General features: G+C 39.5%; 1 protein-coding gene across 1 annotated transcript in view; it reads left to right on the forward strand.

The window, feature by feature from the left end:
* Nucleotides 1-21,351, forward strand: part of LOC126471296 (uncharacterized) — a 172,406-nt gene that overhangs the window by 142,968 nt on the left and 8,087 nt on the right. The window contains exon 13 of the mRNA XM_050099416.1: nucleotides 13,282-13,440. Coding sequence (XP_049955373.1) covers nucleotides 13,282-13,440 — 159 coding nt within the window. The remainder of the gene's footprint in view (nucleotides 1-13,281; nucleotides 13,441-21,351) is intronic.

Here is a 21,351-nt window from a genome sequence, read left to right on the forward strand (position 1 = left end):
CATTGTCCATGGTGAGGGGTAATGGCTGAGATGTAGTTTTCTTGGCACATTCTTCACACTGTTGATCCCGGAATATTGAATTCCCCAACAATTTCCAAAAATGGGATGTACCATGCATCTAGCTCCAACTACCATTCCATGTTTAAAGTCTGTCAGTTCCTGTTGTGCGACCATATTCACGTCGGAAAACTTTTCACATAAATCAACTGAGTACAAATGACAGCTCCTCCAGTGCACTGCCCTTTTATACCTCATGTGCACAATACTACTGCCATTTGTATATGTGCATATTGCTATACAACCTCAGTGTATGCATCCATGTTGGTCCTCCACATTTTCTAATGTCATCTACCTATCTGCCACTAGGTCATCATATTGGTCTTTCCTTATCTCTTGGAATCTAGTACAGTACTTTCTTGGTCTAACTACCATCAATTTAATTATTTTACCCTTGGTGGCCTGAGAACTTTGGGGCAGATTTTGAAAATATCACTAGGGAAGAAAACTGCAACCAAGCATATGAGGGAAAGTTTTACGTTATGTAAAACATAGAGGTCTGCTTCATTGACATGTGGCATGTTAAACCTTCATCTAGACTGAGGACAACATCGCAAGCACATGTTTATGTTTCTTATGTTCACGTCTGTACCAAACAGCAAGTTGGTGCAGTGATGAAGTACTTCTACATCTATTGTGTGTTCGACTGCAAAATGCAGTTACGAGGTCTGTTAAAAAAATCTACACTTATCTTTTACTTATTGTGCATGGCCTCCTTCAAAATACTGTCCTCCACAATTGATACTCTGCTTCCAACACCATTTCCACTTCCAGGAGCAGTCTTGGTACGCCTCTTTCTGGAGGGTATGAAGTGCCATGTGCCAATTTTCTTTTATCTCATCTATGATTGCAAATCTTCATCCTATCAACGGGGTTTTCAACTCCGGAAATAAAATAAAAAGTCTGCAGTTGCCAGGTCTGGAGAGTATGGAGGATGAGCAGCACAGTGATTTCTGTTTTTGTGCAATAGGCACACACCAACAGGGATGAATGTGTGGGTGTATCATGGAGCAAGAGCCACGTATTGTATCGCCACATTTCAGCCCATTTCCTTCTCACAATTTCTTGCAGGTGTTGAACACGTCTCGATAGTACTATCGATTAAAACTTTGTTTCTGTGGCACGAATTCATGATGTACTAATCCTTCAAAGTCATAGAAAACCATCAGTATGGCTTTGACATTTGACATGATATTTTTGGTCTTGGAAAACCTTTCCCAACCCATTGTGAAGATTGAACCTTGGTCTCAACATCATAACCATAGACCCACGTCATATCGCCAGTTCTGATTCTTTAAAGGAACATTTTATTCTTATTTGCATGATCCAAAAGCTCTTCACAGATGGGAGGTGAAGTTTTTTATGGTCTTAACTTATGAACTATGAGACGAACTTGGCGGCAGCATGATGCATTCCAAGAAGCTGTCAGGATTTTATGACACGATCCAACTGAAATGTTACATTATTTTGCAAGCTCTCGGACAGTCCGTCTTCAATTGGCATGCACAATTTCATTAACATTCCTGACATGAGCATTGTTGGTAGTTGTTGAAGGGTGTTCTGAATGAGGGTCATCTTTAACTTCCGTCCGGCCATTTTTAAACCATGTGAACCATTCATAACACCAAGTACAGCTTAAGCACTCATCACCGTAGACTTTATGCATCATTTTGTGTGTGTCTGTAAAAGTTTTCTTGAGTTTCACACCAAATTTAGTGGAGAAGCATTGCTCATCTAACTATGCCATCTCGAGATTTGCAAACTGTGCGACACAATGTTCTACTCAATACAGCACTGAATAATAACTAACAGACATACAACAATGAAACTTCTGGCAGTTATACATTAAGCACAGGCATGTGCAGGGGTGCCAACCACATTTCACTCCAACACACCATTGGCGCGAAATTACAGATTTTTTGAACAGTCTGCGTGTTTCTATTCTTAGGACACAGACAATGCAATGGCGTTTGTGTAGAGTAGTAAGTGCTAACAGACAAACAACACTGCATGAAATAACTGCAGAAATCAGTGTGGGACATATGATGAACATATGTGTTAGGACAGTGTGGCGAAATTTGGCATTAATGGACTATTCCAGCAGGAGACTGACGTGAGTGCCTTTGCTAAAAGCACAATGTCACCTGCAGTGCATTTCCTGGGGTCATGACGATGTTGGTTGTACACTAGATTACTGGAAAATAGTGTGCTGGTCAGATGAGTCCTGGTGTCAGTTGTTAAGAGCTGATGGGAGAGTTTGAGTGTGGTGCAGACCCCACGAAGCCATGGACTGAAGTTGTCAACAACAAGGGACTGTGAAAGCTGGTGGTGGCTGCATAATGGTGTGGGCTGTATTTACATGGAATGTACTGGGACCTTTGGTTATGTTAGGCTATTTGGAGACCATTTGCAGCCATTCATGGGTTTCATATTCCCAAAAAATGATGGAATTTTTATGGATGACAATGCGCCATGTCACCGGGCCACAGTTGTTAATGATCAGTTTGAAGAACATTCTGGACAGTTCGAACCAATGATTGGTCACCAGATCATCCGACACGAACATTTGTGGGACATAACAGAGACGTCAGTTCATGCACAAAATACTGCACTGGTAACACTTTCGCAATTATGGACATCTGTAGAGGCCACATGGTTCAGTGTTTCTGCTGTGGACTTCCAAAGACTTGTTGAGTCCATGCCACATTGAGTTGCTGCACTATGTCAGGCAATAGGAGGTCCGACATGAAGTTAGGGGTAGCCCATGACAATTGTCACCCCAGTGTAAAATGCATCCAGTCATGTTGGTACCTATAAAAAAGAAAAACAAGTACCTACATTCGTAACAGTAGAGGCCTGACTGCAGTGAATGCTGCTACTTTAATGCAGCTAATAGAAGTCTTCAATCCTTGAATCAAGATAATCAAATAATGTATGGATGAAATGGCTATCAGGCACAGTTTAAATTTTGTTTTGAATTTCTATGTATTCAGTATCTCTTACCTTATTTCCTATGGGTGCTTGTTGAAGCTGTGCTCAATAATACAGAACCACATACTGAACTACTGACCAAGTGGTAAAACCTACATGTAAAATAACACCTCAGCTGAAACTCATTTTCATTGTTAACAACAAATAACATTAAGAAGTAAATGCACTGCGAAGTGTGTGCAGGAATTGCAAACCCTTTGAATAGTTTCGGTTAGACCAGCAGTCTTCAGACTTCAAATACAAACTTCTAAAGATCTCAAGATTTTTGAAAAATAGCCTAATTTTGATTATAAATACACTCCTGGAAATTGAAATAAGAACACCGTGAATTCATTGTCCCAGGAAGGGGAAACTTTATTGACACATTCCTGGGGTCAGATACATCACATGATCACACTGACAGAACCACAGGCACGTAGACACAGGCAACAGAGCATGCACAATGTCGGCACTAGTACAGTGTATATCCACCTTTCGCAGCAATGCAGGCTGCTATTCTCCCATGGAGACGATCGTAGAGATGCTGGATGTAGTCCTGTGGAACGGCTTGCCATGCCATTTCCACCTGGCGCCTCAGTTGGACCAGCGTTCGTGCTGGACGTGCAGACCGCGTGAGACGACGCTTCATCCAGTCCCAAACATGCTCAATGGAGGACAGATCCGGAGATCTTGCTGGCCAGGGTAGTTGACTTACACCTTCTAGAGCACGTTGGGTGGCACGGGATACATGCGGAAGTGCATTGTCCTGTTGGAACAGCACGTTCCCTTGCCGGTCTAGGAATGGTAGAACGATGGGTTCGATGACGGTTTGGATGTACCGTGCACTATTCAGTGTCCCCTCGACGATCACCAGTGGTGTACGGCCAGTGTAGCAGATCGCTCCCCACACCATGATGCCGGGTGTTGGCCCTGTGTGCCTCGGTCATATGCAGTCCTGATTGTGGCGCTCACCTGCACGGCACCAAACACGCTTACGACCATCATTGGCACCAAGGCAGAAGCGACTCTCATCGCTGAAGACGACACGTCTCCATTCGTCCCTCCATTCACGCCTGTCGCGACACCACTGGAGGCGGGCTGCATGATGTTGGGGCGTGAGCGTAAGACAGCCTAACGGTTTGCGGGACTGTAGCCCAGCTTCATGGAGACGGTTGCGAATGGTCCTCGCCAATACCCCAGGAGCAACAGTGTCCCTAATTTGCTGGGAAGCGGCGGTGCGGTCCCCTACGGCACTGCGTAGGATTCTACGGTCTTGGCGTGCATCCGTGCGTCGCTGCGGTCCGGTCCCAGGTCGACGGGCACGTGCACCTTCCGCCGACCACTGGCGACAACATCGATGTACTGTGGAGACCTCACGCCCCACGTGTTGAGCAATTCGGCGGTACGTCCACCCGGCCTCCCGCATGCCCACTATACGCCCTCGCTCAAAGTCCGTCAACTGCACATACGGTTCACGTCCACGCTGTCGCGGCATGCTACCAGTGTTAAAGACTGCGATGGAGGTCCGTATGCCACGGCAAACTGGCTGACACTGACGGCGGCGGTGCACAAATGCTGCGCAGCTAGCGCCATTCGACGGCCAACACCGCGGTTCCTGGTGTGTCCGCTGTGCTGTGCGTGTGATCATTGCTTGTACAGCCCTCTCGCAGTGTCCGGAGCAAGTATGGTGGGTCTGACACACCGGTGTCAATGTGTTCTTTTTTCCATTTCCAGGAGTGTAGAATACACATTTAACTTGCATGAGTTTCATGAACTCAAAAGGCAGTTGTTTAATTTCACCAGACAGGTATCCAAACATTAATTTCAGTTTAGATGTTTGATAATAATTCTAAGTTTTAACTTAAATTTCTGACCATTAAAAGTACAGCTCCACGAAGGCAGCATGCAGCAAATGTGAAATTGGCAGAAAGTGTACTACATGCTCGGATATGGAAATTATTAGCGATTCAGTGCAATGACATGAGGTAAGTAGGAGTAATGTCATTTACATCTGTTATTAAGGAAGGACTATGCAGTAGGTTTTTTTCTGGAATTCACATTTGAATTTTTTTGTGAGGGGAGAGAAGGTAGTGTTATTCTTCATGTAAGAAGAAGTAATGTCTTTCAGAATGAGTCAGAATTCGACAGTGGCAAGAACTTTGCCTGCAGAGATCACTCTCTGTTGCCCTACAGCATTGCTGTCTGTGCTGGCCAGTGTCCAATGACTGTTGCTTGAATTTGGAATCAGTGGGTCAAGAAGGACATACTCAGTGCAATGCCAGGTATCAGTACCCTTGCAGGACCAGCACCAGAGATGACATGCTTATTGTTTTCTCAATCGTTCAGGATCATTATCTACCTTGAATCAGGAAATGGCATTATTTGCAATAACACAAGTATCCACACAGAGAGTGCAACAATGTCTGGAGCACCATGAACTGTCAGCATGGCTACCATTGTTGAAGCTTCACTTTGTATGTCAGCAGAGTCGTGCTAACAGTGGTAGGAGTAGTATGGCAGTGTCTTTTCAAATGAGTCCTGGTTTTATATAAAGGACGATGATGGAGGCCCCGAGGAGAACAAGCATTCATATTAGTAGTAAGGACTCAGCACCTGCTGCAATGATATGGGATGCCATTGGCTACACAACTCAATATCCTTCAGTTCACATTACTGCTGATTTCGACTGCAGGCATAAGATGTGTACACACTACTCATGCTCGCCAGACTTGTGTTTGTCAGACTCATCTATCAGGAGTCTTGTGTAACTTGTCTGACTCACACTTGTGTTGCTTCTGTCTTTGTCCATGGTACCCCAGTTGCTTGCCAGGCTGTGATTCATGGCGATCCGTTCTGTACTTGCAGTCAGTACCAGCTTCCTAATTTAAAAATGGACAAAGTGGTTATAGTAAGTGCCAACTTCCTTGTGATATTCCTGTTAGTTCAGGAACAAGATAGAAGGAGACCCAACAAAGACCCAAGGAAACACAGGTGGTGGATGGCTACAGTTTTCAGAAGCAGAAAAAGATGTAGTGGGAGTGATTTAATGGATGACTTGGATGTTGAAAACAAACATTTCTAGACATTTTGCCGTATGTCTGCATCTGATAAATTTGGTAGGACTGAAGATAGCAAAGGCTGACAGCAAACTTCAGAAAGCTATAATAGTTACTGGGCTGTTGGCACTTATGCTCAGATACCTAGTAATTGGCGATTCCTACTGCAGCCTCGTTTTTTATTTAAAGTCTTCAAACAGGTGATATCAAACATTGTTCCTGGTTCCTGGAGTGTATGTAGCTCTTGCTTGCTCAGTTTTTTTTTAAATTTTGTTTGTGGTATTTGTGGATATTGTTCATAAGTATTTGTGAATGTGGTAGTAAAATCACTGGTTCACTCCATTTTAAAAGAAAAACCGGTGTCCATAATACACAAAATGTAAAAAAATGAAGACCAAACTGGACGAGTGCAGAGAACTGACTGATCTAGGCTTGTCTCCATCCATACCACTAATGCAACTTGCCATGCATCCCTTTGATGTATTGACAACAGGCGGAGCCAGACAAGCCATAGGCACTGGCTGCTTGTGAACCCATCTCGTGGTTAGTCCTCGGAGCCTGTAAGGCTCGCGAATCTCACAAGCACACGAGTCACACGAGCAGTGTGGACACACCTTTATGAATCTGAAATGTTAAGGCTGGTGGGTGTATCCTATTTTCGAGGTCTCTGTGTAATTACATTCCAGCAATATGATGAAAAATCACATCTTGCTTGTGCTGTTCTGATCTATCTCAATACAGAGGGTGTTCAACTGTTGCCCAGGCCAACACATTCTTCAGATATCTCCCATTTGAACGTGTCCGGTCATGGGTTGCTGAGATACTGGCATGCCACCACTTGCAAGCCACTATGATTGTAGAACTCAGGTATGAAGTTACAGCAGCATGGAATGTCACCCAAATTCAGTTTTGACTCGCAATGTCCAGCTGGTGTTGCTGCCAGAAGTGGCAGCTCTGTATGTTAAATTTTATACTCTGTACACCCCTAAATAACCTACAAAGTTAATCACATATTCTTCCTGCTTACCTTAAATGTGCAGTAAGAAAAATTTTGTTATTTAGTGTTGTTCCTGGTGTTGCAATTTTAATTCAGGCAATGTACTTTGCCTCATATGGTTTGGGAAATGAGTATTGAGTAGGATCAGATTGGAGAAAAACACTGAGGCAGTGTGTCTTGTGTACAGTACTAAAGAAATATACATAGAAAGAAACTGAAGGAAATATTCCTTGAGATGAGATGAGAATGTTGATAATTTAGACTTAATGACAACTATCACATTTTAGTATCTTACCAGTAAACCCCTGTTTCTTTAAAGAATTGAACTCCCCTGTATAAAACAGCTTCAAACATGTGATTACTTTACAAATGATTTAATGTGCTAAATATGTGACGTTAAGCATGTAAGAGAGAAATGTTTAGATAGGGTTTGAAATTATACTTGAAGTTTGGTGGAAGTCACTAAATGCTCTTATGCTCAAATACTGGATGGATAAAGTCTGTACATTTACATGTCATCAGTTATGCTGTGTCAGAAGATTGGGTTGTTTGGGGGAAGAGACCAAACAGCTAGGTCATCGGTCTCATTGGATTAGGGAAGGACTGGGAAGGAAGTCAGCTGTGCCCTTTCAAAGGAACCATCCCAGCATTTGCCTGGAGCGATCTAGGGAAATCACGGAAAACCTAAATCAGGATGGCCGGACGCGGGCTTGAACCGTCATCCTTCTGAATGCGAGTCCAGTGTGCTAACCACTGCACCACTTCGCTCGGTCTGCCTCAGAAGAAATTCGGTTTCTAATTGTAATACTTGCCTTACTGTGTTAAGCTTTTGGCATAAGATTATACCTCTTAATGAGTAGAATACGACATGCATTTTTAATTTTTAAATTCAGCCACTTATTACACAGAGTATTGAAAATCAAATTCTTGTTGCCCCTGGAAACTGTTGGATAGGCAACATACAACTGGTAATAAACAGCATACATCAGTAGTAACAAAATTTCATTTTTAAATGGTTAATGCATGTTATTTAAACTGGCTACTCATTTCAGTTGTTGTTTGTTGCAATGCATTGAATGTCTGACATAGTTATTATGCTCACTTATTGAGTACATCTCTTTGTTCTTTGTCGTTGTAAAGTCTGTGTATTATTTACTCTTACTTTCAACAGTTATAATGGCAGTGCAAATCACTCAAAGATAGTGTTGAAGGAAGAGTGACATACAGGAGTCAATGATAAGTAGCAGGATAATCAGAAAGAAAACTATAAAATTGCCATAAAAAATGTGATAGTGGAAATTGATGGCCTTTTGAGAGGAACTGTAAGCAAAAAAAATAGTATGATGCTGGTTTTAGAAAGTCAACATCATTGGCTAAGATGGAATTTTTTAAACATCCCATTGCCATAAATGCTACTACTGTGAAGGACAGGCAATATTTTGATTATAAAACATTCAGTCTTGCATTTGTGTCAGCACAGTGCATGTAAAATTAGGGAAGACTGAAGAGTCTTGCACTCTGAATTGTCTATTTTTTGTAGTGGGGTACTGAGACATAGTATCAGATTGTAACGTCAACTACATACCTGAAAGCAGGGTCGTCAATGAAATACAACACTTAGCACTGGAAACACATTTATAACAAACACCATTGTATAGCCAGCACAGAACTGAACCACCGAATGGAGAGTGCTGCTATTGAATATTCCAGAATAACAATCATTAGAACTTTCTAGAGTCTTCCAGAAATGATAAATATTACATAACAAATAAGTGGTGGTGGTTGAGTTTGAACTGGTGACCTGCAGCATGCCAGCCGGTGACGATAAGGACAAGGTAAGCAGGACAGTTTGTGTCATTGCTCCCTCTACTGGAGAAATGGTGACGCGCTGTTTCAGAAGTTCTCATTGGAGTCAACTACATCACCCTGTGTCTGGATCTTGTCAATGGTCACTTATTGAGTGAGTAGCAGTATAATCAGAAAAAAAACTATAAAATTGCCATTGAAAATGTGATAGTGGAAACTGATGGCCTTTTGAGAGAAACTGTGTGGCTGCACTAGTGCCATCTGTTCAAGTCATCACATCCTCTTCACTATGATGAGTCTCGCAGTTAGGCCCTTCTCTCAAAGTTTTGTGATTGTCGAGTGGGTCATAAGTTTCCTTAAATGAGAAGTCCCCATTGTTAATTTGCATCTCAGGACTTTAGAAGGGTTTCATACATGGACTTGAGTGACATCTCTTCACTTTTATTTTCTTGATGAGGGGTCATAATCCTTGACTTCATATGTGACGTCTGGCGAGTGATTAATGACATCATATGGCCTATAGAAGTACTTCAGTACAAAAACTCGAGGCTGTATTTCCTGGCTGGTGCTTGGTGTTACAGCACTCTTGACTTTTTCCTGGGCATCGAGAGTCTGTATTTGAGCCAGCTGTCTTGCTTCTTTCATCTTAGTGATGAGTTGTTTCATGTACTCATCCTGCGTAACATCCAGTTGAAATGTGAACGGTATATCCATTGTCATTTCCCTCTTGTAACCATGGAGCAGAAAGAGCAACATGTAGTCCGTGGTGTCTAGGTGCACAGTGTTACATGCAGTGGTCATGACAGTCAGTATTGTATCTCCATCTGTCTGTTGACACCAACGTTCATCGAGAGCATACCAGCAAATGTCTTATTAAAGCCTTCTGTGAGGGCTTTCGTTTGTGGACGGTAGGCAGTTTTGCTATATCCATGAGTAGCTGGGTATCAGTGAAAGTGTTAGAACCAAGCAGAGAAATAGGTGAAACTGCAAGGCGGAAGGGCTGCCTGTAAAAGAAAACATGTTAACAAACTCGAACCAGTTGTGTATTTCGACTGAAATAACTTGCTGCCCATAGGTCTCCATTACCATCACTGGTGTTCAAGCCTCGGTACTCTTGTAGGAACAGGCCCACACAGCTGTGCCGGATGCATAACACTGGGAGGGACAGGAGTGAGTAAGGGCGGCATCAGAATATAAAGGAGGATCCACATTTGTTGCCTGTGGAGTAGCTTGACAGAACTGCAATTGTCAGTTAGTGTGGTTTGATAAATGCTCAGAAATGTGGTGAAAATCGACATAGTGGCAGAGGATTCAAAAGCTTTTTTCATTTGTTTTTTTAAAAATCTGATTGAGATTTTCCACTTCATTATTTAAGGAAGAATACAATGGAGCATTGCAGAAATATTTTATGCCAGTAGCCTTACGAAAACCTTTGAGGTGGATGCCATGAATTGTGTCCCATTGTCAGAGACCAATGTGCAAGGCAATGCTTCGATCGCTGAAACCAGGGCCAAGGCTATGAGGCTGTAAGGGTGGGGCTGGTCTCGGTGGACATCATTTGTACAACATGTGGATACTTTGAGTAAGCATCCATGGCGAGCAATCTCATTGATCCCAAAAATGGGCCAGTAAAATCAAGATGGATGTGACCCCATGGGAGGTGGGGGTAGGCCAGGGGCCAAAAGATTATGGAGATGCTGTCTGGTGCCAGGTGCATGCCATACAGCCATGGGGTTTCCTTGAAATGTTACCATTGATTCCCACTCAGTACAAATGTTGGTGAGGTAAATCCATCAAGTGGGACATCCTCCAATGTCCCCAGTGCAGCAAGCTCAATACCCATTGTTGCAGTTCTACTAGGATGACGACCTGGTGCATGTCAGTCTCATTCAAAAGAAAGACATCATCTACAAATGAGAACCTGTGAGAAACATGTTCTCAGGAACTGAGCTCAGTCACCAACCAGTGGGTCAGGTAATATGACCCAACTATGGGTGATATAGTGAAGGATCTGCCGCAAGGTGGGGTCCCAGCATATGGCAACGACAGCACAAGTGGTGGTAATGGGGAAATCGTCCAATATATGTTCCTGCGTGTTATTGATGTGAAGTAGAGGACCTTCTGTTGGCTGAAATCAGGGTCTGTACCAGTGGGTAGATGTGACAATGTGTCAGCATTGGAATGCTGTGCTGTGGGCTTATACAGGATGGTGTAATTGTATGCATTCAGGAACAATGCCCGGCACTGGAGGCATTGAGCTGTCTCCCCCGGGAGGCTAGAACAGGATTCAAATAATGCCTCCACTGGCTTCCAATCTGTAATTAGAGTTAACTGCACCCTAAAAAGATAGACATGAAATTTTTTGATGGCAAACAGGTCACCAGTGCCTCTTTCTCGATCTGGGAATAGTTTTCCTGTTTGGAGTTATTGTCTTGGACGCATATGCCATTTGCTGTTCGGAGCCTGCTGCATTCCTCTGTGCTAAGACTGCTCTGATGGCATAGGCAGATGTGTTGGCTGCCAAAACCAATAGGTGACTGGAAGAGAATGATGTGAGGTAAGAAGTGGCTTTGGGAATGGTTTTCTTTTGAATAAAAGCCCAGTCACAGGCAGTGGCCTATTTGTAAGGCACACCCTTTTTACGTCACTCATTGAGGGTTGCACTGTGTGAACCACATGGGATGAGAAATTGGAATAATAGTTGATTTTGCCCAAAAATACTTGCAGTTCAGGAAAATTTGTCAGGCAGGGTATGGAATCTATTGTGGCAACATTCCAATCAGTGGGCCTGATTCCCTCTTTGTTCAGTCAGTGGCCCAACTACTCTACTTCTGGCTGAAAGAAGCTGCATTTCTCCAAAAAACAATGCAGGCTGTATCCAAGAGAGTCATAAAAAGGCAGTGGAGGTTTTGCAGATGCTCTTCTGCATGAAGGGGTTGGCTGGAGGGACTACTGACTGCAGCACATGTACTTTGTCCAGTGCACTCATGGGGTGGGATGGGTTGCACGGCTTTGACAGACTGAACGGAGATGCCCCTCTTTGCCACAACTTGTGCAGGACAGTCTGGTCAGGAGTGGGCATAAAAACACAGACACTGTGGACATGAAGGGAGCATCACTCATTACCATCATTGAGGTTCAGCTGGAGGCTCCTGATGCCATAGAGATGTCAGACAATGACAAATCACAACATTATTGCAACCTGGGAGTTGTCTGATGTGTGTGATGCAGGGATGGAATGTGTGGTGGTGCATTAACTGACACAACTTGTGGCCTTGCTGTGAGTTGTTCATTAGCTGCCTGTGCAATTTCAAACAAAAGAGTGATGCGCAAAATGTCCTCCAATGATGGCTTATCCAGTTTGTGCGGACCTCTGGATTGGTTGCCAGTTGAACCATGAAATCATGAATCAAGGTGTCTGCATACGAAGCCTTGCAGTCTTGACTGGCACAAATGAAATCACATTTGCAGCTGAGGCCCTGCAAGTCAGTGACCCAGAAATGGAATGATTGTCCAGGTTGTTTATGGTATTGATGAAACTCGAGTCTGGAAGCAACGCAGGGAATAATAAGTAGTCAACAGAACTTTCCCTAACTAGAATCATCTCTACCTTGTTTCATGGTTTTGCTGTCTACGCTGAAGTGTTTTTATAGTATAAACGAAAAAATTATTTAAATTGACTTATTTCATACAGTTTAAGCAAATATAATTTAAGTTTGTAACATAATTGACACATATTTCCTAGTACCTCTCAGAAATTCATATGAGTTTTTATTATTAATTAAGTAAGTGAAAGTCTTAGGAGTAGAATTTAAGCAGTGTTCATTATTCCTTCTTTATGTAAAAAATGAACTCTTTAAATTTAATAACTTTCAAATTATTGCCTATTAGGCTAAATGAGACATTTTTATAGTCAGGAAACTTGGTACTTTAAGTCAGTATAAATCAGTATCCAAGCAAAAGTTTATTAGTGCGGTCAAAATGTTTAGAGCACAGAATACAACAAAATTTTAAGCATCCAGGTCTTCTGTAAAATAAAATTTTTTCAACAGAACTAAATTCACCATAGGAACCACCAAAATTTAAAATTAATGTCTGAATAATAATGATTTAGAGTACATAGCTGGTAAAGTAATTTTGATATTTGTTAGGTAATTGTTGTCTAAAAGTGAACTGCAAAAAGGAAAAGAGCTAGCATTTATTTACTTTCGGAGTGAACCCAGAGCAAATGGAGATGTTCTGGTTTGTTACATATCAGATTATGTAAGATTTTATACTACAAGCACAGTATCTACTTTTTCTCAAGTTTAGGATGTTATTTATTAAGCTGTTATTGAAAAATGATGTCTATAAAATCTGACATAATTATTGTTCCACCTTGTTAAATGTTTGCAGCATAGACCTGAAGATTTAGATGTTACTCGGCCAAGAAAAAGAATGAAGCGTTCCTTGCCAAGAGAAAGAGTGATGCATCACGTACCAATTATAGACAGACAAACAGAATTGACTTTTACAAGACAGAATCTGGATGTAGATGTGCACAAAGAGTATGAGGTATGTCAATTTATGTAACTGCATTGTCAGATCAGATATATTTATCTCAAAAAAATTTGATTCTTGATTGTGTTTCCTGTCAGCAAAATTAATGACTCTCATTAGGGAAGGAATTTTAATTTAAATGTTTCAATTTAGTGTCTCCAGAAAACCAACGTAGATTCTTTTAGTCACTCGTGATTTAGTATGAGACATAAATTTATAGTCTGTTTATTCTTCAAAAAAATAGGTGTTAACAAATACATGCAGGTCCTATGGTAAATTAATTGTCAGCTCATGACATGCAGATACTCGCAATCTTCTCCAGTTTTCACCTGAGTTATAGCATTATCGTGAAGCAATGTTTCTACGATTTCTGAACCTGTCATTTCTGGGACTTGATGGAACTTCTTTGTAATGTGATGTGCATGCTGATGAGTACTTACACACTCTTAGTTAAAACCTTACAATATATGAAAACACAGTTTTATTGTCAAATTTTACTAATGAAATCTTCCCAGGTTATCAGCTGAGTTGAAATATTGTGTTGAAGCAATTTTTCAATAAGTTTTCAAACTGTCATTTCAGGGAACTTGTTGAAAGTAATTCTGCCACTCATCTAGAATAATCAATTATAAAATTAGAGGATAATCGATTATCAGTTATATTTTAAAAATGGTGTACATATAGAGATTACCTCATATTTGTCAATACCAGTGTGTGTAACAATAACTTGGTTTGGTTAAACACAACATATGTGATGATGATCATCACAGATCGCAAGGCCACATCTTTTCAATGTCGTATTGGAAACATCATCATCTATTTGCAACAACTTTTCATTCTTGGGGAAATTGGTGGTTTTTCAATGTTTAAAATGAGAATGTGGCATAAACTTCATGATTTTCCTTACTTCAAATAAGAATGTGGGAATACTCTTTATTTCAATAAATTTCCATATGTTACTTCTTCAGTCTGCCACTTCACTCTTTTTAAATAATAGAGCCAGTCTTCTCCCATATTTCAAAACTAACCACATATAATATTTCAGATAAATTCACAATTGTGAATAAGGACTACCATCAGCTGTAGAATGGAATGATGACAATGAAAATTTGTGCCGGACCAGTACTTGAACCCAGATTTCTGCTTATCACTAGTGGTCACCTTACCATTTAGCTATGCGTGCACACTCAGAGCCAGACCCAAACTTCTATATGTTGTCGATATGCATCTATGACTTGTACTTATACATTCATTATGTATGTTCTCATACAGGTCACGTTGTACTTGAAAGTCGCATGTCCACTTGATTGCAATATTGAATTTATCTACTGATACCGGGCAAGTGCCTTTCAAGTACATCTGACCTGTACAGGAATATACGTAATGGATTTGTGAGTACAGATTGTAGATGCATAGTTAACGACATATGGAAGTCTGGATCTGGTCGTGAATCGTGCATGGATAGCCAAATGGTAAGGCGACTGCTTGCAATAAGTGGGTAATCCGGGTTTGAGCCCTGTCCGGCACAAATTTTCATTATTTTCATTCCATTCTACAGCTATAGATAGTCCTTATTCGCAGTTGTGAATTTATTTGATATGTTTTGTATCGGCTGTGGTCGCCGCAGTGCTCATGTCCAAAGGACCTTTGCAATGTAATCAGAATAACACAGGCACTGCAATATCGTATTTATCTGCCGATACTGGGCAAGCAACTTTAAGGTATAATGTCTGACCTGTATGGGAATATACACAATGGATGTATGAGTACAGGTCATTGACACATTGTTGATGACGTGGAAGTTTGGATCTGGCCGTGAGTCATGTACGAACAGCCAAATGGTAAGGTGACCACTCGTGATAAGCGGAAATCCGGGTTTGAGTCATGGTCCCGCACAAACTTTCATTGTTGTCATTCCATTCTACAGCTAATGGTAGTCCTTATTCACAGTTGGGAATTTATTTTAAGTATTATGTATTGTTAGTTTTGAAATATGAGAGAAGAGATTGGCTCTATTATTTAAAAAGAATGAAGTGGCAGACTGAAGAAGCAATACATGGAAATTTGTTGAAATATAGAGTATTCCCACATTCTTTTTTGATGTAAGGAAAATCATGAAGTTTATCCCACATTCTCTTTTTAAATATTGGAAAACTACCAATTCCTTCAAAAATGAAAAGTTGTTGGAAACAGCTGATGATGTTTCTAATAATACACTGAGATGGTCTTCATCATATATGTTGTGCTTAACCAAACCAAGTTAATGTTACAGACACAGGTATCAACAAATATGAGGTAATCTCTATGTGTATATCATTTTAAAAATACAACTGATAATAGATTATCTTCTAATTTTATAATTGATCATTTTGGATGAAATATAACATGTAGTATGAGAAAAGACAACCATACACTGTATAGAAAGGTAATGAGCGGTGGGTAGCAACATAGGTAAGTTGTTCATGACTGCAGTTCAACTATCAAACTTTCATTCACTTTCGAGCTCTCTCCCTCTCACACAAACACACACACACACACAGAACAGTTGTGTATTGTGACGGTGAGGTCAGTTGTGTAGTCATGAGAATTTTTGTTCGTTCTCACTCTGTGTGTGTGCGTGTGTCTGTATATGTGTGGATGGATATGTGTGTGTGTGGGAGTGTATACCCATCCTTTTTTCCCCCTAAGGTAAGTCTCTCCGCTCCCGGGATTGGAATGACTCCTTACCCTCTCCCTTAAAACCCACATCCTAGCGTCTTTTCCCTCTCCTTCCCTCTTTCCTGATGAGGCAACAGTTTGTTGCGAAAGCTTGAATTTTGTGTGTATGTTTGTGTTTGTTTGTGTGTCTGTCGACCTGCCAGCACTTTCATTTGGTAAGTCACATCATCTTTGTTTTTAGATATATATTTCCTACGTGGAATGTTTATATATATATATGATAATGATTGTTACCCACTTGTGCAATCATGGGAAATGTAGCAACTCAAAAGTTTTAACTTTGGAATTAAGGATTTTTTACTTTCAGTGACATTTTAACACAGGTGTAAAGTGCTAAAATGACTTACCCTTGCATTTGACTGTCAGATGTAACACAGTGTTAGAGATGCTATGTTTCCATAGAATTGAAAGGAATTTATAGTTAAACGTATATCACATTTATTAATGATATTATATTTTTATATGAGATACTAATTGTTTAAGAAACAGGATATAGAAATTTATACAATATAGTTCAAGTAATTTGCAAAGGGATGACCAGTCACTTCACGGGAAAAATTTAAAAGTGAAATTCCATAACTGTGAGTCCTTTCCTCTTCTTACTGTAAATGTAATTATCTTATGTAAATGTATCTTAACTAAACGTTTTTAAGACACAATGCTGACTTAGTTTTTTTTTCATATTTATATGACTGTTACAAAAATTATTGCGTAACATGATGAAGATATGAAGCATAACATGTTCCAAACAACCCTACATACTATAAACCACCACAAATTTATTTCTTTGCATAACTGCAAAATCGTGCTTGCACTGTATGTTTACACTTGCCAACATTTTCAATTCTTGAATAATTTTAGATTCTTATTTTTGCGGTCATAAAGTGCTAAATCATGATACTGTGATTCAATTAATTTTGTGTAACATTAGTTCTTGAGATATCATTATTTCAAAATTTTGTAAGTTCATTACTGTGCAAAAATTTAAAAGCAAAATTTTAATGAATTAGAATGGTTTTTTTTTGTGGGTTTTTCCCCCAATTAGCATTAAACCCATGAACAGTTCCATACCTGTTGCACAACAAGTATGTTACTTTGGAATTTCAGTTTACAGTTTTAGTGGACCACAAATGAAGGAGTACATTAAGGAATGGAAATATTTCAGATGCTTTTCTGGAGAAAATTATAAATGATATATTTCTGAAAATTAATTACATATTTCATAAATTATAATTATATAGCCTTTAGATTTCAATAGATGCTCTTATCCAGTTTTTGTACTGTAAAAATTATAACATAATTTATAAAAATTCTATACCAACAGGAATCTACTATAATAATAACCAAAAGAGAGAGAGAGAGAGAGAATAGAAAGTTGAAAGTGCAGTAAGGACAAACATTCACATGCATGTGAACTAGAAAAATCATATTGGTGATCTGATAAAGTGATTACCTTAAGCATGGAAACAAACAAACAAACAAACAAACAAAAGATGTTTCCTTGCTTTGTATCTTAGTGTACTGCAGTGTGGAAGTGTGGCTGAGTCACATGTTGTTATTGCTTTCACAACTATATTTATAATAGAAATTGACATATTTGATTGGTTAACCAGCTCTTCTGACGAGACATTTATAGTAGATCTTGCATGCATATCACAGTGAATTTGCCATTACATGAGAGTGAAAGTTTCCAAAAAGTTTAAAATTGACAGTAGGATATCAGTAATTTAAATGTCCATGCTTATATATCACCTGAGATGGACATGCCAGTTACCAGTCTTATAAATAAAGTATACTCATTAATGCAACTTAATATCTACCAACAATATGTCTTATACAATGTATGTAAGCTGTGAAGCCCCCGACACATAAGATTTTTGAGAACAAAGAAGTCAATTAATATAAGTTCATGTATTTTCAGTATTGTTATTTAGTCCTATGCTAACTCTTCAGATGTACAAAATGCATTCATTGTATAAAAGAGAATAATTAAAAAATGTAGTCCACATTTACATCTGCATCTCTGCTCTGTTATCCACTATAAAGTACAGTTAGTAAGTTACATGTTCCATAGATTGTATTCACAATAAATGTTATGATATGAAACATGTCAACTGAATAAATATAGAATGCACATTAATGAAAATATTAATGTGGCTACATGCTGACCATTTACTTTTTTTTCTGTATACATGCTTGATAATTATTACTCAGGAATTTCTATATAATGCAGGAAATGTTATGGAGACTGAAGTGATTGTCAATGAGTTTTGTAGCTGTATATCTGTGCCAAAGTTATATTCATTAAAGGGCAGTGCAGATTATTTTTTCCTTCTAGTGATGTGAATATCTCTCTTACTCTTGAACTCAGATGGATTGTTGGTAATAAATTGCTGAGGCTGTGATAAATATTGCCATCTACTTAAATAGATGCCTGCAAGATGTGTGTAAACCCCACACATAATTTTAGTTGCTTTCTTTTGTGCAATGGATACATTTACCTAAGTGAAATGTTAACCATGATGAGAGCATTGTAAAAGACAGTTTATGTATAGCAGATACTATTAATAATTACTTTTTAAAACCATCCAAGATAATTAGCTGAACTAGTTCAGTAGAGACAGCAAAACAGTACACTGAAAAAGAAATGCAGATGACATTTAGTGAAATAAAAATTATTTTCCCATTCACATTTCAAATACAAATTTGTTCTGTACAATGTATAATGTTCTTAGTCACTTGGGTAATACCTCATTAATTCAGAGTGTTTTCCCAGACTGATCAAAATGTACCATATTTGACCATCAGTAAAAGAGTGAGTCTACAGATGTCAATGACAGCTCTCCAGTGTCATTCCTTACATCTATTTTTGAGCAGGTAATGTACTCAAGGATTGTCAGCCACTGTCCAGTAATGGGATACTTAGCCAGTCACAGGTTGGATTTCTAAAGGATTACTCTGTAGAAGCAGCTATTTACTCATTAACTGAACATATAATAAAACCTTTAAATGATAAGATATGACCAGTTGGGATCTTCTGTAACTGGAGGAGGAGACTAGTGTTTAACGTCCCATTGACAACGAGGTGATTAGAGGTGGAGCACAAGCTTAGATTAGAGAAAGATGGAGAAGAAAATTGCTGTGCCCTTTCAAAGGAACTGTCCCAGCATTTGCCTGAAATGGTTTAGGGAAATCACAGAAAACCTCAATCAGGATGTCCGGACGTGTGTTTGAACTGTCGTCCTCCCGAATGCAAGTCCTGTGTGCTAACCAATGCGCCACATTGCTCGGTGATATTCTGTAACATATCAAAGGCATTGGATAGTGCCATTTGTATTATTCTATTACAGTAGTTAAGTTTTTATTGAATATGTAGTTCAGCACATGCCTGGTATAGCTTTTATTTAAGAAACAGTATGAGGACAGTTACCCTAGGCTGTTTGAGTAATACAAAGAGGGACACCACGTCATCAGTGTGGGGAGAAATTACAATGGGAGTTCCATGGGCTTGGGTCATTGGTTCACTACCATTCTTGTTTTATGTTCATGGTATCTTGTTTTATTTGAATCTGGAAGCAGACTTGGTCATGTTTGTACATTATACAAGCATTGTTGTGAAGCTGAGAAAAGAAGCAGCAACAGAGAAATTAGTAAATGGTATATTTGTGAAAGTTGTTGACTAGATTTGCATGAATGGGCTAACTATAAATGTTGAAAAAGGAAAGCTCATCCAGTTTTGTATTGTAAAAAATATCCAACCACCTATTAACCTACTATATCAGCAAGAAGTAATAAACAAAGTAGAAAGTTCGAAGTTCTTAGGTATGCTTACTGATGACAACTTAAAACTGGAAAAACCATATAGTAGACATTTTAAACTGCTTAGGTTCAGATGTTGTTATGATCTTCAGCCTGAAGACTGGTTTGATGCAGCTCTTCATGTTGTTATATCATGTGCAAATCGCTTCATCTCTGAGTAACTACAGCAACCTACATCTTTCTGAATCTGCTTACTGTATTCATCTGTTGGTCTTCTTCTGTAGTTTTTACCCCCTCATCTGATCCCTTCTTTTGGTTGAGTTGTGCCACAGTCTGAAGACTGGTATGGTTCTGTTCAGTACTTCTCCATTGGTTATGTGATCAACCCATATGATCTTCAGCATTCTTCTGTAACGCCACCTTTTGAAAGCTTCTATTGTCTTTTTATCTAAACTGTTTATTGTCCGTGTTTCACTTCCAAATGTGGCTACACTCCAGGAAAGATTTCCTAACACTTGAATCTATATTCATTATTAATAAAGTGCTCGTCTTCCAAAATGTTTCTCTTCCCATTGTCAGTCTACGTTTTATATCCTCTCTGCTTCAGCCATCAGCAGTTATTTTGCTGCCCAAATAGCAAAACTCATCTACTACTTCAAATGTCTCATTTCCTAATCTGATTTCCTAATCGATTTAATTCTACCACATTCCATTATCGTTGTTTTGCTTTTGTTGATGTTCATCTTATATCCTCCTTTGAATAAACTGTCCATTCTGTTCAACTGCTCTTCCAAGTTCTTTGCTGTCTCTGACAGAATTACGATGTCATCAGCAAACCTCAACAGTCTTTATTTCTTCTCCTGAACTTTAATTCCTGCCCCAGATTTTCCCTTGGTTGGCTTTACTGCTTGTTCAATGTACATATTGAATAATATCGTGGATAGGCTACAACCCTATGTTACACACTATTCAACTACTGCCTCGTTTTTGTGCTCCTCAACTCTTATAACTGCCATTACCCCTACTACCTACAGAATTTCAAATTTCCGGTCAACATTGTCAAAAGCTTTCTCTAAGTCTACAAATGCTATAAATGAAGGTTTGCCTTTCCTTAACCTATCTTCTAAGATAAATTGTAGGGTCAGTATTGCCTCACGTGTTGCTAAATTTCCCTGGAATCCATACTGATCTTCCCTGAGGTTGGCTTCTACCAGTTTTACCAATCATCTGTAAAGAATTCATGTTAATACTTTCCAACCATGACTTATTAAACTGATACTTCAGTACTTTTCATACCTGTCAGCAACTCCTTTCTTTGTAATAGGGATTACTACATGCTTTTTGAAGTCTGAGAATATTTCGCCTGTGTCATACATCTTGCAGACCAGGTGGAAGAGTTTCGTCAAGGCTGGCTCTCCCAAGGCTATAATTAATTCTGACGGAATATCG

This window comes from Schistocerca serialis, chromosome 3 (genome assembly GCF_023864345.2).
Source record: "Schistocerca serialis cubense isolate TAMUIC-IGC-003099 chromosome 3, iqSchSeri2.2, whole genome shotgun sequence".
NCBI classification, from domain to species: Eukaryota; Metazoa; Arthropoda; class Insecta; order Orthoptera; family Acrididae; genus Schistocerca; species Schistocerca serialis.